Below are 26,341 nucleotides of genomic sequence, written 5' to 3'. Positions count from 1 at the left end.
GCTGTGAAGCATTGGTGGTATCTGCTTGAGTGTGAAATCCGTGTTCTTCAAGCCAATTATTATAGATTACTTTTTGACTGCTGCTGAAAATATTGAATGCCTTGGAATTGATCACTGCTTTCCCTCTTCCAATTAATCTGACTTTTCAGTTTTCAACATTTAATTATTAATTCTTAAACTTTCAGAGAAGAGCAGCTTTCACTGCGAACTATAGAACGACTCCATAAAAAACCTAAATCGGATAAAGAAACTCGACTAGCGACAGCGATGGTAAGAGATAGTTGGTGAATACTCTGAAATATAGCTTCACTGTATCCTGTAAGTGTTTCTCCTCTGATGGTATTTTCTTATTTTCTCTCTGGGGTATGCATCACTTGGAGATAGCTCTGATTTTTAAAGTGTTATATATATATGTATCTACATGCGTTTTGCACTTTAGTTAATGCCTTATTTCATAGGACCGATGTGTCCAACAGGCATTAAAATATACAAGAAGCCACATTAGCTCATTTCTGTCCCTTTTTTTAGCCAATAAAGATCATGAAGAACATGCATTGATTTAATTTCCTTATGCCAAAATTTATGTTGTGGTCAAACCTTGTGTATTGAAGCCATTCTTAGTGTGCACTAGAGAAAAACTGTTCTATCATCATATCCCATTTCTGTTGTTGTGGAAACTTAACATAAAATAAATAAATCAAGAACACTATTCAGCCATAAACCTCAATGGCAGAATTTGTGTTGGAGCTCTGCTGAAACTGATCATCAGCCTTTCTTTCCCACCAACCTGATCACCCTGCTAAATTGACCACTTCTTTGAGGTGCCTTAGCTAGTTGTTTTAAAGGTTCCATTTGATTGTTCTGTCACATCCCTAATTGTGTCAATTTGCCATTTTCATCTCTTGTGGGCTTCACTAGCAAGGTCAACATTTGTTGCCCACCCCATCATTATGGATGGCAGAATATTATACTGCCCACCCCAGAAGACGGCTGCCAAAGTAATATGTTGCATATATTACAAAGTAATATATTACAGCAGGTCGCCTCCACTCTTGATGTAACGCCTGGGGATCCACCTGTACATAGCATTGGGGACCATAAGGCCAGAAAAGTAGACACCACGGGTGCAGGGCAGTTTAGCGATAGGTGCTAGGACACAAATCTGTAGATATGTTTCACATTAAACACCTGTGCCGGGCCCCATGTCCAACTCATCCTCCCCCTCGCCCTCCACGTCGGACGAGGCCTGGCGTTCATCCTCCTCCTCGAGCACGTTGCCCCTCTACTTTGCAATGTTGTGGCGGACACAGCAGGCCACCACGATGCGGGCAACCCTCCAAGCGCCATATTGGAGGGCCCCATCCAGAGCGGTGCAGGCGTCTGAACCGCATCTTCAGGATGCTGAAGCACAGGTCGATCATGCCCCTGGTCCCGGGTTGGGCATCATTGTAACGGGTCTTGGCGTCGGTCTGTGGCCTCTGGATAGGCGTCATCAGCCACAACTGCAGCGGATATCTCCTGTTGCCCAGGAGCCAACCCCCCAGCCAGGAAGAGGCCAGGAATTGTCCAGTGTGCCAGGATGAAGGCGTCATGCACACTGCCCAGGTATCGGGTGCAGACGTTCATGCTGCGCATCTGATGGTCACACACCAGCAGCACGTTCATTGAGTGGAATCCCTTTCAATTTGTCATCTGCAGGTGCTTGTAGGGTGCCTGCACTCCGTCGATCACGGCCTGTACCGGGGGCATCTCGAGGATGGCGGCGGAACCCGCTGTCCGGGCATCTTGGTGGGCTTGGTCCATGTTGAAATGGATGCATTGTGCTGACTGGGCATGTAGGGCCTCTATGATGACGCGGATGCACCTGTGCACTGAGCTCTATGCGATCCCGAATAGGTCCCTACTCGGCACCTGGAAGGACTCCGGTGTGGAGACATTCAGGGCAACCCTCACCTTGATGACCACCGGGAGTGGGTGTCCTCGCCCATACCCCGCGGTGCCAGGTGCACCATGATCTGGCAGATATGTCGCACTATCCCCCTGCTCAGCCGGAGTCTACAGGTCCTTGAATGACATGCGCTGCTAGTACACATCAGGCCTCATGCGGCGCCTCCTTTGCACCTCTTCCTCCTCGGCCTGTTGGGCGGCCGACTCTCCATTCCCAGCAGCTGCCTCCTGTTCCTCTGGGGTACGCTTCGCCGCTGCAGCTTCCTCCTCCTCGGGCACTGTCAGTGCCCGGCAATGTGGGGGCTTCTGGCCCTGGTGCCCATCCCTGCTGCCAGGGGTACTATTTGCTGGCGCTGCCCATGCCGTTGCCCTTGGGTGGGTTCTGTGATGCCCCATCGGCAGATGGTGGCCAGTTTGTGTGGGGGCAGTGATATGGTGGGGGGTGGGGTGCGGGGGTGATGAGGTGAGGGCTGCTGTGTTGGGTGGGAGAGTGGCTGGGGAGGCCATGTAGGTGGTGGGTGGGATGCGCAGCAAGCTGGCTGCCCTGCAGAGCGTGGCAATGGCGGTCCGTGCCTGGACACAGTCCCTGGCCCACGGCCTACCCCCCCTGCCCGGCCAGTGTCAGGACCGGCAGCTCTTGGTCGTCCCTCTCCGTACCTTACTTCCTCTCTCTCCCTCATCAGCCACGGCGTCCGTTTCTCCATTTTTAAAAGCACAAGTGAACCACTCCTTTGGGAATTCCCCCCAGTGGAGGTAGAGAATTGCGGCAGCCCCGGCGAATACCAGATTAGGCCCGCTAATGATATTCTCAATTTCAAAATGAAACCACTTGGGATTGAGGTGAGGAGAATTTTTTTTACTCTGTGGGGTGTGAATCTTTGAGATACGATATGTACGGATGGAACGCTTTGACGCTGCTGTCGAGGCACTGGAGAATGGTGCAGAAGGCCACCTTCTGGAGCTGCTGGTTAATCAGATTGGCAGGTCCAGGGTCTTGCGCTGGGAGGGTTTGGGAGCGTTAGAGACAAGGGCAGTGGGGCAGAAAGGGTTGGTTTCAAAGAACGAGCGGATAGGAACAAAGAGGCTGTTCAATGTAATAGGTGCCGCCCTGTGATCGGCAACGTGTGGCCTCCCTTGAAGTTTAAAAAATTGAGCATCTCACTGCTGCCCATGCTAAATCTCAATAGCAAGCCTAATTAACCCTTAATTGGTCATTTCAGTATAACGGGCAAGCTGCCGATTTCAACGCCCGCCTGCTCCCCTCCCCTCCCACTGTATTATGAGGATCAGCTCCAGGGTGGGCGGGAAGGTGGCGGGATACCGCCCGCCGCATTTTACGTGCCCACCACCCCGTCGCCTTGCAGGAAACACAGCTGCTGAGGGCACATAAAATTCAGCTCATAATGTGGGAAAAATGTGAGGTTATCCACTTTGGTAGGAGGAACAGATGTGCAAAATATTTCTTGAATAAAAAGTGCAGATGTACAAAGGACCTAGGTGTCCTCATCAATAAATCACTGAAAGCTAACATGCCGGTGCCACAGGCACCCAGGAAAGCTAATAATTGTTAGCCTTCATCACAAGAGGATTTGAGTACACGAGTAGCAAAGTCTTGGTTCAATTGTATTGAACCTTGTTTAGACCGCACCTGGAGTACGATGTGCAGTTGTGGTCCTCTTACCTTAGGAAAGATATTATTACCATAGAGCGAATGCAATGAAGTTTCACCAGACCTGTTCCCAGGATGGCAGCACTGTCTTATGAAGAGAGATTGAGGAAACTGGGCATGTATTCGCTAGAGTTTTGAAGAATCAGAGGTGATCTCATTGAAATCTCCAAAATAGTAGATGCAAGTAGTATGTTTCCCCTTGTTGGGGAGTCTCAAACCAGGGGACACAATTTCAAAATGAAGCCACTTGGGATTGAGGTGAGGAGAATTTTTTTCACTCTGTGGGGTGTGAATCTTTGAGGTTCTCTACCCCAGCGGGCTGTGGAAGCTCAAGTCATTGAGTATCTTGAAAGTTGAGGTTGACATTTTTCGAAATACCAGTGACATAAAGGGATATGGGTAGAGTGTTGGGAAAAAGGCATTAAAGCGGATGATCAGCTGTGACTGTACTGAAAGGCGGAGCAGCTTCAATGGGCTGAATGGTCTACTCCTGCTCCTATGTTCCTATGACAATTCTCTGATACTTTGCAAAGCTAGGCATTCTTATGTGAGTACGAACCACAAGTATTCACAAGTTTTATTTTATTTTAGTGTTCACAGGTTATTTGGCTGTTCAGAGAATCAGCCAGATGCAATTACATTCTCAGATAAATGTATATTTTCCACTGCACAGTATTGAAGAAAAATGACTTATTGAACTGATGTGAAAAGAAAGAATGTGATTTAAATGGCATGTTTTAAATCTTCAAGATGTCCCACAGCCAGTGAGTTAATTCTAAGGTGCACAACCATGAAATTAAGAAATTACAGCACAGAAAGAGGCAGTTAGGTTCATCGAGTCTGCACTATTTTTATCACAAGTGTCACTAATGCTAACCTCACGCTCCATGTTGCCATTGCCCTCTAAATTCAAGCAAACTCGAATTCCTGTTTTTTAAAAAAGTATGGATTTTGCTTCATTAAGTTTGCTGAAGAATTCCATATTCTAAACATTTCCAATGTAAAAGACAGTTTTTCTAACTTTCTTTTGATTCTTGTTGTGATTATACTAAATTTGTGCCCCTTTAATAGAATCATAGAATTTACAGTGCCGAAGGAGGCCATTCAGCCCATTGAATCTGCACCGACCCTTGGAAGAGCACCCCACTTAAGCCCACCCCTCCATCCTATCCTATAACCCAGTAACCTCACCTAACCTTTTGGACACTAAGGGGCAATTTAGCATGGCCAATCCACCTAACCTGCACACCTTTGGACTGTGGGTGGAAACCGGGGTACCCGGAGGAAACCGACGCAGACACGGGGAGAATGTGCAAACTTCGCACAGTCACCCGAGGTGGGAATTGAACCCGGGATTCTGCAGCTGTGAGGCAGCAGTGCTAACCATTGTGCCACCCATCGGTAAACAAAATTGTAATTTCAGATCACCAGCATAGCCCAGTGCGTGTGCGCTGGTTCGAGCAAAAAGCCCTAGAATCTGAATTATAATTCCACAAGTTGGTAGTACTCTTGCTTCTGAGTCACAAGGTTATGGGTTCTAGTCCCACTCCAGACATGAGCACAAAAATCTAGGCTGACACTCTAGTGCTGTACTCAGGAAGGTGTGCTGTCTTTCAGTTGAGATGTTAAATGAGCCCCCATCTGTTTGCTCAGATGTTCAAAAAGATCCCATGGCTCTACTCAGAGAAGAGCGGTGGCATTCTCCCGGGTCTCCAGGCCAACATTTAGCCTTCGGTCAACATCACAAAAAGCATGCTAATGAGTTATCGTCACACTGCTGTTTTGTGGGAGCAAGCTGTGCGCAAATTGGCTGCTCTGTTACCTACACTAACGTGACTACACTTCAAAAGTACTTAATTGGCTGTACACGAGAGGAGCTCTGAGCTGTGTTTTACAAATATTTTGGACTATGTTTGCAGCTTTTATGTTCCATTTTTGTTCACGAGCCACAGTTATATCAGCATAGTAATAGTATTCAACTGGAGCAGAGTCCATTGGTCCCTGATTAGTCAAATAATGAATAAATTACAGTTCTTAGCAACTGATTAAAATGTGTTACCGGAGAAAATTGGATACTTGCTACTCCATTATCACCTCCGCAAACTACAGTAACTGTAGACATGGGAATTCGTGAAATTTGATGAAAAATTGTCATCATTGATTTCTGTGGAAAAACTGAGCATAACGTTGGCAAAGTGGCGGCAGAAATGTTACCCCTGTAGCAGGCGAATTTACACTGATCATTAGGATGCACTGCATTGTTCCTCATACGAGTCACCTCTTTTTATTAACTCTGCCAGGCCGGGAGATCTGATCGAAGTGAATTTGTGAAAAAGAGAAGTAAGCTGAATCCATATGCAAGCACCACCAACCAGAACAAGAAAAAGAACAAGAACTTTATGATGATGAGATACAGCCGTAATGTGAGATCAAAGGGCAAACGCTCCTTCAGGGAAAAGCAGGTAATTAATTTATTCTTGGGTCACAATCAGAAAATGCACAATCAGAAACACTCAGCAGGTCATCTGGGAAAAGATCAAGCAAATGGCTCCTTGCTCAGCATTGGAATTTAATGAAGATGAATAGCATTTAAAAAGGCACAGAACAAGGGGGAAGGAGAAGAAAAGATAATCACACAAAAGAAAGGCAGGAGAGTTGTCTTCAAATTGTTAATATAGAAAATAGGAAATAATTAATTGGAGAAACTATATCAGATTGATTAGGTGGGTTGACCATGCTGCCCTTATGAGGGGCATGGAAGACGTTTGCACATTCTGCCCATGTTTGCGTGTTCGCCCCTACAACCCAAAGATGTGCAGGGTAAGTGGATTGGCCACGCTAAATTGCCCCTTAATTGGAAAAAATGAATTTGTTACTCTAAATTTGAAAAAGAAATGAAACGAGGGTCATTGACAGAGCGGGTAGTCAGAATTGTTTTCCAGGGTGGGAGATCAATTACTAGGGGACATAGGTTTACAGTGCGAGGGGCAAAGTTTAGAGGAGACGTGCAAGGGAAGTTTGTTCCACAGACAGTAGTGGGTGCCTGAAACTAGCTGCCAGAGGAGATAGTGGAAGCAGGTACAATAGTTACATTTAAGGGGCGCCTTGACAAACACATGAATAGGATGGGAATAGAGGGTACGGACCCCAGAAAAGCAGAAGGGTTTAGGTTATACAAGCACCATGGTCGGCACTGGTATGAAGGACCGAAGGGCCTGTTCCTGTGCTTTACTTTTCTTTGTTCTTTACATGCCCCTCAGTATCCAGGGATGTACAGGTTAAGTTATGGAGAAAGGGAGGGGGACTAGGTAGGGGGCTCTTTCAGAGGGTCGATGCTGACTCCCTGGGCCAAATGGCACTGTTGGAGTTCTATGATCCTATCGTGTTTGACTATTAATTCCATGATTCTCCTATTATTTATTGGGATAAATTCTGCATCTTTTACACAGAATTTATTCCAATAAATAATAGGATATTTATGGAATTAATAGTCAAACATGATAGGATCAAAAAACTCCTACAGTGCAGATGGAGGCCATTTGGCCCATCGAGCAGGTCAGAGGCTGAGAATTCTACAGTGTGTACCTCATCTCCTGACCTCCCCAAAGCCTGTCAACCATCTACAAGACATAACTCAGGGGTTTGATAGAATACTCTCCACGTGCCTGGGTGAGTGCAGCTGAAGAAACTCAGCACCGTCCAGAATAAAGCATCCCGCTTAATTGGCCCTATCCACCACGTTAAATATTTACTCTCGTAATCACTGGTGCATGTGGCAGCAGTGCGTGCCATCTACATGCAGCATCTCACCAAGACTCCCTCGACAGCAGCTTCCAAATCAGTGACCGTTACCACCTAGAAGGACAAGGGCAGCAGATGCATGGGAACACCACCACTTGCAAGTTCCTCTCCAAGCCACACACCAACCAGCCTTGGAACTATATTGCTGTTCTTTCACTGTCACTGGGTCAAAATCCTGGAATTCTCTTCTTAATAGCACTGGGATGTACACATACCACGTGGACTGCAGCGGTTCAAGAAGCCACCTCATCTGAAGGCCAATTAGGGGTGGACAACAAATGCTGATCTAGCCAGTGATGTGCCACATCCTGTGAAAGAATATTAAGACTGACCTTGGTGGTGGGAACAAAATTCTAAGACAGATTAATCATCATTTAAAAAGGCACAGATTAATGCAGCTCAGTCGTGTGTTTTCTTCAGACCACCAGTCCTGCTGTGTTCAGCAACATTTCCCTGCCTGCCCTTCCTCGGAGTCTTACTGGCCCTACCCTCTAGTTCCCCCTCAGTTACTTCACCTTCTGACCTCTTGCTCCGGCTCCCACTCTCCTGCCACGCTAGTTTAAACCGTCCCGTGTGGCACTAGCAAACTTTGCAGACAGGATATTTATGCCCCTGCAGTTTAGATGCAACCCTTCTTGTACAGGTCCCACCTGCCCCAGGCGAGATCCCAATGGTCCATATATCTGAAACCCTCCTTCCCTGCACCAGCTGTTCAGCCATGTGTTTAGCTGTCTTATCTTCCTATTTCTACCCTCACTGGCACGTGGCACCAGGAGTATTCCCGAGATTACAACCTTAGAAGTGATGTTTTTTAACTTTCTTCCTAGCTCCCTGAATATATCAGTGATTTAGACTTAAATGTAGAGGGTGCGATTAAAAGTTTGTCGATGATACAAAATTTGATCATATGGAGGCACTGAGGAAAAAAGCTGTTGATTGCAGGAAGATAACAATGGACTGGTCAGGTGGGCAGAAAAGTGGCAAATAGAATTCATGCAGGAGAAATATGAGGTAATGTATTTGGCAGGACAAACAAGGCAACAGAATACACAATAAATGGTAGGATTCCGAGCGAGAAACATTCAATTCATAGTGGACATTTGAGGTTGACATTCCAGATCCATCTGGATATCGTCGAGAGTTTAACGCTTGATTTTTAATCAGCTGGGAATCAAAGTTCAGTTGGTGGAGCTCCTATTGTGTGAGGAAAACAAAGATAGTTTCATGGGATTTGTATTGGCAAGCATTTGAAATAAGATGTAGTTTTAAGTAGCTTTTAAGTTTTTAGTTGAGATCATTTGATTATATTTGGAGATTGGTCTTGAGGGAGAAGGCAGCGCTCATAGCTCTACTAGAAGCAGTTGGTTTAGAAGGCGAGAGAGGGAGCACCTCTCTCAACCTTTCTAGAAGAAAAGCCATGCTGTTGATAATCGTTAAGGAAACAGATGGCTGAAATCTAAAATCCAGCTAGTTAAGGAAACTAGATAAATGAACAGAAGTGCCCAAAAGGTTTGCAGTTAAGTGAACAGAGACCGGGGTATTGTTCAGAATAATTCAAGGAAGAGGAAATGAAGTGTTCTGAGTTAAAGAAACAATTGCGGCAACCAAATTTAAAGTGGAACAACAGCCTTCAAAGGTAAAACAAACGGCTGATGCCATTTTCATACAGTCCAGGAATCGAGAGTTAAAGCAATTGTGAGACGTTAGCTCAGAAATCAAGACAAAGAAATCCTAATGGGGTTGGTGTACTATCCTGTACTGGATTCGGTGTTAAAAGTGGAGCAGAAGCTTTGTTTCAATGTATCATTTGGAAAACCTGGTCTGGATTTCGGAATGCAAACCACTAAAGGAAAGCGTTATTCTGAGAAAATATTTGATAACATGTTTTTGGGAGAGAAGTTTGGAAGTTCACATATGGTCGTCATCGGAGATGGGGGGGATTCTGAGGAGAAATCAACAGACAGTAAGTTGGGCTCAGAGCGAAGTGCATGTATTTGACCACAGTCATCATGTGTGCATGAAAGGGACTTTTTGTGACAGAGCGACAATTGTAGTTTAAGATGTACTTTGTAATCCATTTTCATCTTTAAATCTGTGTGTATTTGTTAAGCTAAGGGAGAAAATTAAAGTATTGTATAATAATCCAACTTTTCATGTTTAATACATATCTTTTTTCCTGTTGTCAAAACTAATTAGGGCAGCACGGTAGCACAAGTGATTAGCACTGTGGCTTCACAGCGCCAGGGTCCCGGGTTTGATTCCCCGCTGAGTCACTGTGCGGAGTCTGCACGTTCTCCCCGTGTCTGCGTGGGTTTCCTCCGGGTGTTCCGGTTTCCTCCCACAGTCCAAAGACGTGCAGGTTAGGTGGATTGGCCATGATAAATTGCCCTTAGTGTCCAAAAAGGTTAGGAGGGGTTATTGGGTTACGGGGATAGGGTGGAAGTGAGGGTTTGGGTGGGTCAGTGCAGACTCGATGGGCCGAATGGCCTCTTTATGCACTGTATATTCTATGTTCTAAGTATAGTAGAACAGAGGGACCTTAGAAGGCACAGGGGATACTTTCCTTTATTGGTCAAGTCGTAGAGTAGAAGAATGGGATGGTTATGGTAGAACTGTAGAGAACACTAGTTCTACCATAGTAGCAACTATGTACTACCATAGTACAACTAGAGTGTGGTGTATAGATAGTCACAGTAGTACACAAACTAGGTGATCACGTTAGAAAGGATATGGAGGAAATATGCGAGGATATACAAAAAACAAAGAAAAGTACAGCACAGGAACAGGCCCTTCGACCATCCAAGCCCGTGTCAACCATGCTGCCCGTCTAAACTAAAATCTTCTACACTTCCTGGGTCCGTATCCCTCTATTCCCATCCTATTCATGTATTTGTCAAGCTGCCCCTTAAATGTCACTATCGTCCCTGCTTCCACCACCTCCTCCGGCAGCGAGTTCGAGCACCCACTACCCTCTGTGTAAAAAAACTTGCCTCGTACATCTCCTCTAAACCTTGCCCCTCGCACCTTAAATCTATGCCCCCTAATAATAGATCATAGAATTTACAGTGCAGAAGGAGGCCATTCGGCCCATCGAGTCTGCACCGGCTCCTGGAAAGAGCACCCTACCCAAGGTTAACACCTCCACCCTATCCCCATAACCCAGTAACCCCACCCAACACTAAGGGCAATTTTGGACACTAAGGGCAATTTATCATGTCCAATCCACCTAACTTGCACATCTTTGGACTGTGGGAGGAAACCGGAGCACCCGGAGGAAACCCACGCACACACAGGCAGACTTTGCACAGACAGTGACCCAAGCCGGAATCGAACCTGGGACCCTGGAGCTGTGAAGTGATTGTGCTATCCACAATGCTACCGTGCTGCCCACATAATTGACCCCTCTACCCTGGGGAAAAGTCTCTGACTATCCACTCTGTCTATGCCCCTCATAATTTTGTAGACCTCTATCAGGTCGCCTCTCAACCTCCGTCGTTCCAGTGAGAACAAACCGAGTTTATTCAACAGCTCCTCATAGCTAATGCTCTCCATACCAGGCAACATCCTGGTAAATCTCTTCTGCACCCTCTCTAAAGCCTCCACATCCTTCTGGTAGTGTGGCGACCAGAATTGAACACTGTACTCCAAGTGTGGCCTAACTAAGGTTCTTTACAGCTGCAACATGATTTGCCAATTCTTATACTCAATGCCCCGGCCAATGAAGGCAAGCATGCCGTATGCTTTCTTGACTACCTTCTCCACCTGTGATGCCCCTTTCAGTGACCTGTGGACCTGTACACCTAGATCTCTCTGACTTTCAATCCTCTTGAGGGTTCTACCATTCACTGTATATTCCCTACCCAATTAAACCTTCCAAAATGCATTACCTCATATTCGTCCGGATTAAACTCCATCTGCTATCTCTCCGCCCAAGTCTCCAAACGATCTAAATCATGCTGTATCCTCTGACAGTCCTCATTGCTATCCGCAATTCCACCTACCTTTGTGTCATCTGCAAACTTACTAATCAGACCAGTATACCTGGTATATCTACCATATATCGCATACTGTATATCTACCATAACCATCCCATTCTTCTACTTCTACTCTACGACTTGACCAATAAAGGAAAGTATATCCATATACCTGGAATGGAGAATTTGAGCTCTGTGGAAAAGTTCATAGAATCATTGAACCCAACAGTGCAGAGGGAGGCCATTCGGCCCATCAAGCCTGCAACGACCCTCTGAAAGAGCACCCTAGCCAGACCCACTCTCCTGCCCTATCCCAGCAAGCACACCTAATCTGCACATTGTTGGACATGAAGGGACAATTTAGCATGGCCAATCCACCTAACTTGAAGATCTTCGGACTGCGGAAGGAAATCCACTCAGACACAGGGAGAATATGCAGATTCCGCACAGACAGTCACCCAAGGCCGGAATTGAACCTGGGTCCCTGGTGCTGTGAGGCAGCAGTGCTAACCACTGCTAACCAAAGATTGGATAGGCTTGTTTTCTTTGGAACAGAAAAGGCTGAGGGGAGATTTAATTGAAGTGTATAAAATTATGAGGACCCTACCTAGAGTGGATAAAAAGGAGTTATTTACCCCCGCAGAGTGGTCAATAACAGGGAGCACTTATAAAATAGTTGCTAAAATGATTTTGGGGCATTGAGTATATTTTTCACCCAGGTTGATGAAGATCTGGAATTCACTGCCTGAAAGAATGATAGAAGCAGAAACAGTTGGATATGCATGTAAACCTCAGGATTACAGACTAAGAACCTACAGTACTACCACTGGGCAGCAACGGCAGAAAGAGTGAGGGGATGGGTACAAGAACCCGACACAGATTGGGTACAAATGGAGGAGGCACCCTGTAAAGGAATGACCCTCCAGGCCCTAGCTACAGCAGCACCTCCATCCCCCTCAACAAGATACACAACAAGCCCAGTGGTAGTGGCCACGCTGAGGACGTGGACCCAGCTGAGACAACACCAGGATAGCCAAAATGTCCCCCATGGCTCCCATCCGTATGCGGCAATCACAGATTCCCCCCAGCCATGCTGGATACCACCTTCAAAGGATGGAGGCGGGCTGGGGGCACATTGACGGTCAGGAATTTCTACGTGGGGCACAGACTGGCGACACTAGACGAACTGACGAGGAAGTGGAAACTAGCAAAAGGACAGGAAATGAGAAACCTCCAAATAAAACACTTCCTCTGCAAAGAGACATTAGGGTTCTCCAGAAACCACACCACTAGAGGACCTGATAGGCACAAGCAACGAGAAGGGGGGGGCTATGTGGGAAAATAAATCGACAGCTACTGGACAGAGCCCGGACTCCACTGGATGAGACCAGACAAAAATGGGAGGACGAACTGGGGACAGAGGTAGGGTGGGACTCTGGAGCAAAGCACTGAGCAGGGTGAACTCCACCTCCTCCTGCACAAGGCTCAGCCTAATGCAGCTCAAAGTGGTGCACAGAGCGCACCTGACCAGAACCCAAATGAGCAGGTTCTTCCCAGAGGTGGAGGACAAATGTGAGCGGTGTCAGAGGGGCCCGGCCAACCACACCCACATGTTTTGGGCCTGCCCCAAGCTTGCTGGGTTCTGGTCAGCCTTCTCCGAGGCAATGTCCAAGGTTGTGGGAGTGAGGGTGAAGCCATGTCCGATAGTGGCAATCTTCGGGGTATTGGAGCAGCCAGAGTTACACATGGGGAAGGAGGCCAATGCCCTTGCTTTCGCTTCCCTAATCGCACGCCGGAGAATCCTGCTTGGCTGGAGATCGGCAGCACCCGCAATGCTGCAGACCGGCTCGCTGACCTCACGGAATTTCTCCACATGGAGAAGGTTAAGTACGCCACCCGAGGGTCTGAGGAAGGCATCCTGGATACTTGGGGGCAGTTTGTCGGTCTGTTCCAAAACCTGTTCAAGGCCAGCAACAAGGAGTAACCTAATAAGAATTGGCGGGGGGGGGGGGGGGGGGAGGAAGATAGGAAAAAGGTGAGGAATCCACAAGAGATGGGGGGGGCGGGGGAGTCCATTCTGTCCGGAAATTAAAAGAAAAGCACAGCCAAAGCCAAGGGAGGGGGGGTGGGACAACGGGGAAAGGGGAGGAACCATAGACCGATCCAGAGGGCAACGAAATGCATATAGGGTCAGTTAAACGGAGGACAAATTAAACCTCGCTGTATGACAAAGGAAATTAGCACGGGCGAGAAAAATTTGATGTGTATATAATCAACTGTTTAGAAATATGGGAAATGCCAATAAAAAGATTTTTTTTTTTAAATGATTACAGACCAAGAGCTGGAAGGTAAGATTAGGTTGGATGACTCTTGTGCCTGGATGACCACCTCATGTACTGTAAATGTTTCTATCTTACATGGATAGTGAACAGGAAGAGCTATTGCTAATATTTGTTTCGTGCCATAGTTTCATCATCTCATGAAAAGATCCCCCAGCTGGATTAATATCTGGTTAAGAAGGGTGTTGAAGATTTTAACAATTGTTACAGAAGTTATTGAGCATTGAGCCAGTACAGCTCTAGCTTTACTTTTGGTTTCTCATCACATTAAGTAAGTTATGTAGTTGAAAATTATAGATGATTCCATGTGGTGGAAATGATATTGACATACTGAATGACTGATCATTTTATTCTTTTGTTCTTCAGTACAATCTAAATGTTTCTGCACAACTGATGCGCAGGTTTAAAACAACAACATAGGAGCCAAAATTCTGCTTTTCGAAATGGCAGTAAAGGTGTTCTTTGTCAGTGCGGAGCAGTAATTTGGGGTGTAACCTGGATTTGCTGGGTTTTCATTTTCGTCTATGGTCTGTCTACAGAAGGGGAAAATATCCCAATCAGTCCTTTTGTGTCTGACAAAGACGTGGAGGACACACCTTAGTGTTATTTCCAGGCTATCCTAGGAATTTCACCCAGAATGCCACCCCGCCTAGGTCCTGCTTGAACCTACAGAGGTTCCAGAACTGCTGAAAAAATATTGGTTGTTTCTCTTTAGCATTCCCTGACCCTTGGTGTCTCCATGTCTTAGTAGCAAGGTGCAATTTCAATTACAATACACACACTGGGAGGGCAGATGGAGGATGGGTGGACCATTGGACGTCTACAGCTGTATAACTGTTCACCAATGATAGATTTAGGGCAGGATGAATGCCTGGGTCCAGTGACTTTGTTCTTCTGCACTTTGGGTCGTGGAATGAGGACCCTGGAATTCAGCGATGTGCTTATTTCACTTGCAAACGCCATGTAGTCTGCATGTTTGGGTTTACAAAGAGTTTGTTTTTGTTTTGCATTTTGTACGAGGAAGCAAACACCCTACAAAATGCTACCGTTCTATATATAATGTTTTACTTACTGATAATTAACTTAATCCATCAGCTTGGAAATCTATATGCACCACTAATATTTCGCAGCTAATTTAAATATCAGTCCAGTCAATAAGAACCCTATTGAGTGTCTGTGTGTGTGTGTTGAAATGGATTGAAGGACACTCCTTGTGATTGGTGCATGATGACGTCCACATTGAAGCATCAATAATAGTGAAGAAATTACTTTTAGGTTTGTCAAGTAAAACTGGACAATCATTTGTGGAACATTTTTAGGTCAGCTATGTCCCAGCGGAGTTTCTAACATCTGGGTATCTTCATCAGTGGTGCTTTGTTCCATCTCCGAAAGGATCAATAAGCAAAAGGAATGTTTCAGATACCTATGAATTATTTTAAGGGCAGCCCCATAAAGGCTAGTTTAAAGGGGGGAAAAACTTGGCAATTATTTCCAGAAAATCTACAAACACTTTAAAATTTTGCAGAATCGTTGCTGAGTATGAGACATGAGCACGCTGTGCATAATTAAATGCTGTATTTTCTGCACGCATTATAAACTTATTGCATGGCTCAAAATATAAGAGCAGGATGATCACTGCATATGGATTGTTTGTGCACTTTACAAGTTATATTTCGTTTGACAGATTGCTTTACGGGATTCTCTCTTGAAGAGAAAAAAACACTTGATGAAGTGAATCCAGGAATTTTACGACACTTCCAGAATTTTATTCTTTCCAATCAGAATAAGGGTGTTACAACGAAAACAAAATATCATACTGTGGAGGATATTCCTGAGGAATTGAATATGTTCTCGTATTATAATTTTTGTACAGTAACTGATCTATGAAATAAAATAACTATGTCAAATCACCATAAGCAATAAATACTTCTCTTTATCTGTGTCTTTTTCTTAAAAAGTAATACGATATCAAGTGTTGATCCATTGCAAAGAGAAATACTGATGGAGATTGGGCATTCACCTTTGTACAAACTTCAACCCACATTGCTCAGCTGAAAGTTTCTAGACCAACCAAGTAAAATGAATTGGGGCAGTGTCCATCATGTTTCTAGTGAGCACTTCAATGTGGCATTCATTTGTAACTATGTTAGCAGTCGCACGCCGAGATCACTGCAGGGTGGGGGAGATGGGTGGGCCACACTGGTGCAGCTTGGTGCCCTTCTGAGGTTATGACAAAGTCATGTTAGACCAGACTAGAGGGAGCTTACTCTTCATACCTGAACTTAATGTTATCACTAATTGCCTAAAACGGGAAAGTGATCCGTTTCCCAAGGCTAACATTACACCTTGATGAAGACAAAATTCGTATGAATTGAGATTTGTGCTTAATAAAGAAGGCAAGCAGAACAGGGTGCAGATTTTAAGAGCTATCCACTTGATCATGTGTTTTGCAAATCCTAAAGTAACTTTTAGGGAATGCTTAAACTTCCGAGATCATGCTTTTCTGATTGGTTAGTGATAACATCATTGCATCACACAATGTACTACCAAATAATACTGACCTGAATTTCTTTGGTTACATTAGCTGACGCTATAGGAACAGTAATTAGGGAGCTACAATTGGCCTTGACACACGGGCATGGAGAAGAAAATACAGGAGAAATTCCCCTTGATTGTTTAGTGGTGGCCACTGCTGGGATTATAGGCAGTCTCCAAAGAAGAGATAATGGAGGCCAGAAGGAAAAACCGGTCGGACCAGCACTATATCCCTGTTTGACTGTTTTTTCTCTTTGAGGGCGGGGAGGTTATTGGTGGGGTCTGGCTAGCAGGTCCGCATGAGGGGGGACTAGATTTGAGAGGATAGGGAGGGTTGCACTTTATATATGGTGCATAGGCTTTTGAGGAGTCAGGAGGTACGTTACTCCCTCAGATTTTTAACCTCTGACCTGCTCTTGTACCCAGAGTATTTGTGTGGCTGGTCCAGTTCTGTGTCTGTTCAATGACAACTCCCAGGTTTTTGATAGTTGGGGATTCAGGAATGTCAGTGGGAGATGGATAGATTCTCTCTTGTTGGGGGTGGTCATTTTCTGGCACCTGTACTTGCCACTTATTGCAAGACATTTTCCTGCAAGTGGGCACGGACTGCTTCCTTATCTGGGGTGTTCTGATGGCTGCCAAAATAGGAACCGGCGTCCAGGATCGTTGTTCAATTAGGGATGATTCGGGATTGTAATTGAGGGTGCAGGCTTTAAAGGATCACCAGCAGCCTTCACAATGGCTGTACTGAAATCTGCATTGTGCCTGGGAGGAATTAATTCTAAAGAAAATAAAAGGGAGGCTGCAGCCCGATTCTAAGGTGCTATGTTCTAGAAAAATGGGCTGCATTTTACCTGCCTCCGCCAAGTGTGTTTTAGGCAGGGAGGGATGAGTACGTAAAATAGAGGTGGGTGCCGACCCCACCACTTAATTACTTACCCACCCACCCACCCACCCACCCACCCACAAGCAAACCCCCAACTCCACCATATTTAAACATGTAATCAAGGGTTAATTAGGCTGGTCAGCAAGCCAATTCAACTTGATAATATGCTGTCCACACCATTAAAATGTTTGCCTTGGGCAGGGGCAGGTACCGTACTTTCCGGACTATAAAGCGCACCTGACTATAAGCCGCACCCACTGATTTTGAAATTTTTTTTTTATTTTGAACATAAATAAGCCGCACACGTATATAAGCCGCAGGTGCTTACCGGTACATTGAAACAAATGAGCTTTACACAGGCTTTAACGAAATACGGCTTGTAACAAAAATAAAAAATTAGCGGTAAAGAATAGCCTACCAAGAAAGTCATTGGTCACTGTGGAGCGAAATCAATCCGATTAAGCTCTTAAGATTAACATAGAATCATCAGTTTGAAACATTAAAAATAAATAAATCATGTGTAAAAAGAAGTATTTTATTACTGATCGTAATCAAGATATCACCAACCCAGGTGATCAGAGTCACTATCCTCCTCTTGTGCACTGAAACCACTGAAGTCATCTCCTTCAGTGTCAGAGTTGAATAGCCTCAGAATTGCTTCATCCGATGTTGGATTGTTTTCATTGTCGCTCTCATCACTTTCATCCGGAGGCAAATTTCCCGCTGAGCTCATGCTGCCCTCTTCAACACGCAGCAATCCAGCTTTTCGAAACCCGTTGATGATAGTGGATTTTTTAACAATGCTCCACGCTGTCAGGACCCACTGGCAGACTTGACCATAAGTTGCTCTTCGCATGCGGCCCGTTTTAGTGAAGGATTTCTCCCCACTTGTCATCCAAGCCTCCCACTGAACACGAAGCGCCACCTTAAATGCACGATTTAAACTGATGTCGAGTGGCTGTAAATACTTTGTTGTGCCCCCAGGAATCACAGCTGGAATTGAGTTTGTCCTCTTGATGGCTTCTTTCACAGAATCTGTTATGTGGGCCCTCATGCTGTCCAAAACGAGCAATGCCTTGTTCCTGTGAAAGAATCCTCCCGGTCGCTTGCCGTAGCACTCCGTATGCCATTCATGCATTAGGCTTTCCGTCATCCATCCTTTCTTGTTGACTTTCACAACAATTCCTGTAGGGAATTTTTCTTTGGTATCGTCGTGCGTTTAAAAATCACCATCGGTGGAAGCTTTTCTCCCGATGCCGTGCAACTCAGAACACAGGTGAAGTGCGTTTTTTCATGCCCAGTTGTTTTCAGCATGACGGATGATTCACCTTTCCTGTTGACAGTCCGAGTGAGAGGCAGGTCAAATGTCAGAGGAACCTCATCCATATTTATGATATTGTGTGGGCCAATGGAATGCTCTGCTATCATTGCATCAGTGAATTTGCGGAAGTTTGAAATTTTTTCCTCGTAGTCGGGAGGGAGCTGCTGACACAAACTCGTCCGTACCCTGATGGACAGGCCTTTACGTCTCATAAATCTGAGACACCACGATGGTCCACCTCTAAAATTCTCAAACTTCATTGCGGTGGCGATTGTTTTGGCTTTCAGTCGGATCTGTACAGTTGAAACACCTCGGCCGTCTGCTCTCTGCATGTTGACCCAGTCTTCGAGCTCATTTTCTAGTTCGGGCCATCTGCTTTTCTTCCCTCTGAAAGCTTTAGTTGTCTTTTTGCACTGAGTCAATTCCTCACGCTGCTGTTTCCAACGTCTTATCATCGACTCATTAAGACCAAGCTCTAGTGCAGCAGCTCTATTTCCTTTCCCAACAGCCAGATCGATCGCCCTCAACTTGAAAGCTGCATCATATGCATTTCTCCGTGTCTTTGCCATGATGAGGGTGACAAAATGACTACCGTAATCAGAATGATGGGATGTTTGAGCGCGCTCGATTTAATCTAAACAGTAAACTAAAAAGTTACATTGTTTTACCTTGACCCATTACGCAATTTCATTGGTTTAGTGAAAAGAAAGCGGGAAAAATCCATAAATAAGCCGCGTCGTTGTATAAGCCGCGAGGTTCGAAACGTGTGAAATAAGTCGCGGCTTATAGTCCGGAAAGTACGGTAGTCTGATTTCTTTTTATAACATCCTCTCTTCAAAGAGCATGAAGGAAGGGACTGTTCTATCTTTCAGGACTGCCCTTTGCAGATCAGGCAGCAGCCCTCCCGAAGATAAAACCCTCCCTTCCTACCCATTCACAGCCTTAAAAGCCCCAATCCCTGACCTTCCCAAACCCTCCTTTCACTTATACAGCTCTGATGATCTATGGCCTTTCTTCCTACTCCTCTTGCAACCCTGGCAATGCCCATTAACACACTCTTGGGACTTCCTCCTCAGTGAAGCTCTTGCTTAGCCTACCAGCAGCACATTATGGCAGTGAGGAGGGCTGTATTATTCAGCCTGTGTAACCGTCTGCACATGGCAAATAGCGCAGATGCTAAATTTCTCCCAATTGCCCCCTTAAATACTGAATTGTCTTCCTGCTGCTACTGCATGGGCTGTTGACAAGACTCCTAACCCATCCCTGTGAAAGGGAGAAGGAGGCAGGAGGATATTGGGTACCTATCTGATGGCTATTTACCTGATTTTTCCAAACCCATGCCTCCAAAGGCCTGCGGAAACTTTCCCCCAGTGATATGCAAAACCACTGAGTGAAGTCTCTCTCCCATGGGAGTTGGTTTTAAAATTAATTCACATTGTATTGAAACCTCATGCCCTATAAAGAAAGTGGCTTATCTGGAATGAAACAGAGCTTACTGGCCTTTTGAACCATCTGAACTTAAAATGTCAAATAATCCTGTCCCATCCCCCAGCTGTGGCCAAGCCTCATCACTTCTTCCACGCTGTTCTTTTGGCCATTGAAGTTCTGAGAACTTTACAGAAAAACTAGGAGCAGGAGTAGGCCATATTGCCCCTCGAGCCTGCTCCGCAATTCAATGAGATCATGGCTGATCTTTTTTTTAAAATAATTTTTATTGAAAAATTTTGAATTTGTACAACATCGAACCATAATAAAATACCAACAATAACAATAATGATAGCAATCATAAACATTCACCCTTCCTCAATGAACAACACAACATATTAACAACAACTTAAATTAACACAATGTTAAGTTACATAACCGTAGAAAACAAAATAGAAACTATAATAAGGAACACCCCCCCCCCCCCCCCCCCAGGTTGCTGCTGCTATTGACCAAGATACCTATCTTCGAGCCAGGAAGTCCAGAAAAGGCTGCCACCGTTTATAGAACCTCTCAGGGCAAATTTGACCTTCTCCAATTTTATAAATCCCGCCATGTCACTGATCCAGGTCTCCACACTTGGGGGGGCCTCGCATCCTTCCACTGCAGCAAGATCCACCGCCGGGCTACTAGGGACGCAAAGGCCAGGACACCGGCCTCTTTCGCCTCCTGCACTCCCGGCTCCACCGCAACTCCAAAAATCGCGAGTCCCCACCCTGGTTTGACCCTGGATTCAACCACCCTCAACACCGTCCCCGCCACCCCCTTCCAGAATTCTTCCAGTGCCGGGCATGCCCAGAACATATGGGCATGATTCGCTGGACTTCCCGAACATCTGGTGCACGTGTCCTCACCCCCAAAGAACCTACTCATTCTAGTCCCAGACATGTGGGCCTGGTGCAGCACCTTAAATTGGATGAGACTAAGCCTCACACATGAAGAGGAAGAGTTGACTCTCCAAGGCATCTGCCCAAGTCCCGTCCTCTATCTGCTCCCCAAGTTCCCCCTCCCATTTAGCCTTCAGCTCCTCCACTGACGACTCCTCCACCTCCTGCATTACCTTATAAATGTCAGACATCTTCCCCTCTCCGGCCCACACCCCGAAAGCACTCTGTCCATCGCCCCCCGCGAGGGCAGCAAAGGGAACTCCTCTACCTGTCGCCTAGCAAACGCCTTTACCTGCAAGTATCTGAACATGTTCCCTTGGGGGAGCCCAAATTTATCTTCCAGTTCCCCCAGGCCCGCAAACCTCCCGCCAATAAACAGGTCCCTCAATTTACTGATGCCCACCCTTTGCCACCCCCTAAATCCCCCATCATTGTTCCCCGGGATGAACCGATGATTTCCACCCAATGGAGCCTCCATTGAGCCTCCTGTTTCCCCCCGATGCCGTCTCCACTGTCCCCAGATTCTTAGGGTCGCCGCCACCACCGGGCTCGTGGTATACCTCTTGGGAGAGAGCGGCAACGGCGCCATTGCCAAGGCACCCAGGCTCGTACTTCTACATGACGCCATCTCCATTCTTTTCCACGCCGCCGCCCCCCCCCCCCCCCCCATCACCCATTTGCGCACCATTGACACATTGGCCGCCAAATAGTACCCCAAAAGGTTGGGCAGCGCCAGCCCGCCTCTATCCCTCCCTCGCTCCAGGAAAACCCTTTCACTCTCAGAGTCCCATGTGCCCACACAAAGCTCAAAATACTGCTAGTCACTCTCCTAAAGAAGGCCCTGGGGATGAAGATGGGCAGGCACTGAAAGAGGAACAAGAACCTCGGAAGCACCGTCATTTTGACGGACTGCATCCTCCCCGCCAATGACAATGGCAGCATGTCTCACCTCTTGAACTCCTCCTCCATCTGATCTACAAGCCTGGTGAAATTATGTTTGTGAAGAGTCCCCCAGTCCCTGGCCACCTGCACCCCCAGGTACCTAAAACTCTCCCCTGCCCTCCTAAGCGGGAGCCTACCAATTCCTTCCTCCTGGTCTCCAGGGTGCACCACAAACACCTCACTCTTGCCTAAATTTAGTTTATAGCCTGAAAAGGTCCCAAACTCAGCTAGCAGCTCCATCACCCCCGGCATCCCTCCCACCGGGTCCACCACATACAGTAACAGGTCATCGGCATACAACGACACCCTATGTTCCTCCCCACCTCGCACCAAACCCCTCCACCTCCCTGAATCCCTCAACGCCATCGCCAGCGGCTCGATTGCCAGTGTAAACAACAAGGGGGACAGGGGGCAACCCTGCCTGGTCCCTCGGTAAAGCCGGAAGTACTCTGACCTCCTCCCATTCGTGGCCACACTCGCCATCGGGGCCTCATATAGCAGCCTCACCCATCTAATAAACCCTTCACCAAATCCAAACCTCCCCAACACCTCCCATAAGTACCCCCACTCCACTCTATCGAAGGCCTTCTCTGCATCCAGCGCCACCACTATCTCAGCCTCCCCCTCAATCGCCGGCATCATGATGACAGTCAGCAATCTCCGCACATTCGTGTTCAGCTGCCTTCCCTTCACAAACCCTGTCTGGTCCTCGTGTACAACCCCTGGCACACAGTCCTCTATCCTGGTGGCCAGGATTTTTGCCAGCACCTTGGCATCCACATTGAGGAGAGATATGGGCCTGTATGAACCACATTGCTGGGGGTCCTTGTCCCTCTTTAAGATTAACGAAATCAGCGCCCGCGACATCGTCGGGGGCAAAGTCCCCCCTTCCCACGCTTCATTAAATGTCCGCACCAGCAAGGGGCCCACTAGGTCCACAAACTTTTTATAAAATTCCACCGGGAACCCATCCGGCCCCGGCGCCTTCCCTGACTGCATCTGCCTGATCCCCTTAACTAGCTCCTCCAGCTCAATCGGCGCCCCCAACCCCTCCACCTGCTCCTCCTGCACCTTCGGGAAAGAAAGCCCGTCGAGAAACCTCTCCATTCCCCTCCTCTCCACCGTTGGCTCCAACCGGTACAGTTCCCCGTAAAAGTCCTTGAAGACCTCATTCACCTCTACCCCCTTCCGCACCACATTCCCACTCTTGTCTCTCACTCCAGCAATTTCCTTAGCCGCATCCCGCTTGCGGAGCTGATGAGCCAGCATCCTACTCGCCTTTTCACCATGTTCGTACACTGCCCCTTGTGCCTTCCTCCACTGTGCCTCTGCCTTTCTAGTGGTCAGCAAATCAAATTTAGCCTGTAGGCTGCGCCTCTCCCCCAACAGTCCCTCCTCTGGTGCCTCTGCGTACCTCCTGTCTACCTCCAGCATCTTTCCCACCAGTCTATCCCTCACACACCTCTCGCTCCTCTCCCTGTGTGCCCGGATGGATATCAGCTCCCCACGAATCACTGCCTTCAGGGCTTCCCAGACCATCCCCACCTGGACCTCCCCCATATCATTCACCTCGAGGGACCCCTCAATACTTGCCCGGACCCTCCTACACACCTCCTCCTCCACCAACAACCCCACATCCAACCGCCACAACGGGCGCTGGTCCCGCACCTCCCCCATCTCCAACTCTATCCAATGCGGAGCGTGGTCGGAGATTGCAATGGCCGAATATTCAGCCTCCTCCACTCTCGGAATCAGTCCCCTACTCACCACGAAGAAGTCTATCCAAGAATAGACCCTATGTACGTGGGAGAAGAAAGAATACTCCCGTGCCCTCGGCCTCACAAACCTCAATGGATCCACCCCTCCCATCTGGTCCATAAACCCTCTCAGCACCTTGGCCGCCGCCGGACTCCTACCCGTCCTAGAGCTGGACCGATCCAGTGAAGGATCCAACACCGTATTGAAGTCCCCCCCCCCATAATCAGACCTCCCGCCTCTAGATCCGGGACCCGTCCCAGCATACGCCTCATAAAGCCCGCATCGTCCCAATTTGGGGCATACACACTAGCCAGTACCACCTTCTCTCCTTGTAGCCTGCCCCTAACCATAACATACCTACCCCCCTTATCCGCCACCACCTCAGATGCCTCAAACAACACATTTTTCCCCACCAGAATCGCCACTCCCAGGTTCTTCACATACAACCCAGAGTGGAAAGCGTGCCCCACCCACCCCTTCCTCAGACGGACCTGGCCCGCCACCTTCAGGTGGGTCTCCTGAAGCATTCCCACATCTGCCTTTAGCCCCCTCAGATGAGCAAGTACCCTCGACCGCTTCACCGGCCCATTCAATCCTCTCGCATTCCAGGTGACCAACCGGATCAGAGGGTGTCCCACCCCCCTCCCCCGTCGACTAGCCATAGCCCGTCGACTGCCCGCCCCAGGCCAGCACCCCCCACCCGACCCAGTCCCCACAGCGACAACACCTCACCTCTGTCCCCCCGGCCCCCACCAGCTGCCTGTTCCTGTTCCTGACCCTGCCAGCAGCAACCCGGTATTCCCCTTCCCCCCCCTCCCTCCCCCCCAAAGCTAGGAACCTTCCTAGCCGCGAACCGTCCTCCATTGTACTTCCGTGGGTCAGCTAACTTCTGCTGACCCTGGAAACTCCCGCCAAAAACCCAACCCCTCCCAAAGTGGGATCATCCCCCATCCTATCCCTCCTCCAGGCACCACTCCAGCGTGGGGAAGAACCAGTTAAGGCCCCGTTCCCCCCACCCCCGTCATCGTCTCCACCCCCCAGCCCCGCAACGCGGGAAACCAGAGGAAAGCCCGCGCTTTCGCACTGCCCCACCACACCCTTCTGACGCAGCTCCCAAATACCGGCCCCACTCCATACCCCCAACCCGATATAGAATACAACAAACCCCCCCAACCCTCCCCGCAAGATACAAAACTCAAACAATGCCCCACAACAAAAAACAGAACAACACCCCAATAAATAACCATATCAAAATTACAAAAGCACAGAAAAAGAGAACACAGCAACAGCAGAAACCAGCAATAAAGTATTACAACCGACCCCGCAACCCCCAACCCCTAGTTCGAGTCAAGTTTCTCCGTCCGCACGAAGGCCCACGCCTCCTCTGGGGAATCAAAATAATAATGCCAGTCCAAATAAGTTACACACAGGCGCGCAGGCTGCAACATTCCGAACTTTATCTTCTTCTTGTAAAGCACCTCTTTCGTCCGATTAAACCCGGACCGCCGCTTAGCCACCTCCGCACTCCAATCCTGGTAGATCCGTACTACCCCATTCTCCCAGTTGCCGCTCTTCACCTTCTTGGCCCAGCGCAGCACACACTCCCGATCACTGAACCGGTGGAACCTCACCAGCACCGCACGCGGGGGTTCATTCTCCTTAGGCCTCCTGGCCAGTACCCTGTGGGCTCCCTCCAGCTCCAAGGGCAGATGGAAAGATCCGGCCCTCACTAGCGAGTTCAGCATCGCAGCCACGTAGGTTGTCAGATCCGACCCCTCCAGCCCCTCCGCAAGGCCCAGGATCCGCAGATTTTTCCGCCTCATGCGGTGATCAAGCTCCTCGAAGCGGTCCTGCCACTTCTTGTGGAGTGCCTCATGCCCCTCCACCTTACTCACGAGGGCCACGGCCTCCTCCTGTCGTTCAGTGGCCTGCGTCTGCAACTCCTTGATGGCAGCACCCTGGGTCGTCTGAATCTCCGACAGCCTTTTGTTCGTTTCCTGCAGAGAGCTCAGTACCTCAGCCTTGAAATCTGTAAAACAGCGCAGGAGAGCAGCTTGCTTCTTCTTCCACTCCTCTGGTGCTCCGCCGGCCGCTATCTTGGATTCCTTCCCCCCGTTTTTTCTGGGGAGCTGCTGCCGTTTTTCCCCCTTTCCACTACGAATTCGAGTCATGAAATGCGGAGAAAGTCGATCAGCACACCTTCTCCCACCGGGAGACGTCGAACAAATTCCATTTTGGCCTCTAAAAAGAGCCGAAAAGACCGTTTGAAATGGGAGCTCCCAAATGTGCGACTTCCTACGTCAACGCCGCCACCGGACGTCGATCATAGCTGATCTTTTGTGGACTGAGCTCCACTTTCCGGCCCGAACACCATAACCCTTAATCCCTTTATTCTTCAAAAACCTATCTACCTTTATCTTAAAAACACTTAATGAAGGAGCCTCAACTGCTTCACTGGGCAAGGAATTCCATAGATTCACAACCCTTTGGGTGAATAAGTTCCTCCTACACTCAGTCCTAAATCTACTTCCCCTTATTTTGAGGCTATGCCCCCTAGTTCTGCTTTCACCCGCCAGTAGAAACAACCTACCCGCATCTATCCTATCTATTCCCTTCATCATTTTATATGTTTCTATAAGATTCCCCCTCATCCTTCTAAATTCCAACGAGTACAGTCACAGTCTACTCAACCACTCCTCGTAATCCAACCCCTTCAGCTCTGGGACTAACCTCGTGAATCTCCTCTGCACACCCTTGAGCGCCAGTACGTCTTTTCTCAGGTAAAGAGACCAAAACT

The 26,341-nt window shown here is 47.7% G+C and overlaps 1 protein-coding gene across 1 annotated transcript in view; it reads left to right on the top strand.

The window, feature by feature from the left end:
* Positions 1 to 15,654, top strand: part of sdad1 (SDA1 domain containing 1) — a 105,921-nt gene extending 90,267 nt beyond the window's left edge. Inside the window, exons 19-21 of the mRNA XM_038791718.1 lie at positions 186 to 270; positions 5,917 to 6,078; positions 15,415 to 15,654. Of these exons, the coding sequence (XP_038647646.1) occupies positions 186 to 270; positions 5,917 to 6,078; positions 15,415 to 15,465 (298 nt within the window). The 3' untranslated portion in view covers positions 15,466 to 15,654. The remainder of the gene's footprint in view (positions 1 to 185; positions 271 to 5,916; positions 6,079 to 15,414) is intronic.
* Positions 15,655 to 26,341: the final 10,687 nt, after the last annotated feature.

This window comes from Scyliorhinus canicula, chromosome 3, assembly GCF_902713615.1.
Source record: "Scyliorhinus canicula chromosome 3, sScyCan1.1, whole genome shotgun sequence".
In the NCBI taxonomy this organism is placed as follows: Eukaryota; Metazoa; Chordata; class Chondrichthyes; order Carcharhiniformes; family Scyliorhinidae; genus Scyliorhinus; species Scyliorhinus canicula.
This window is presented reverse-complemented; position numbering and strand designations above follow the sequence as displayed.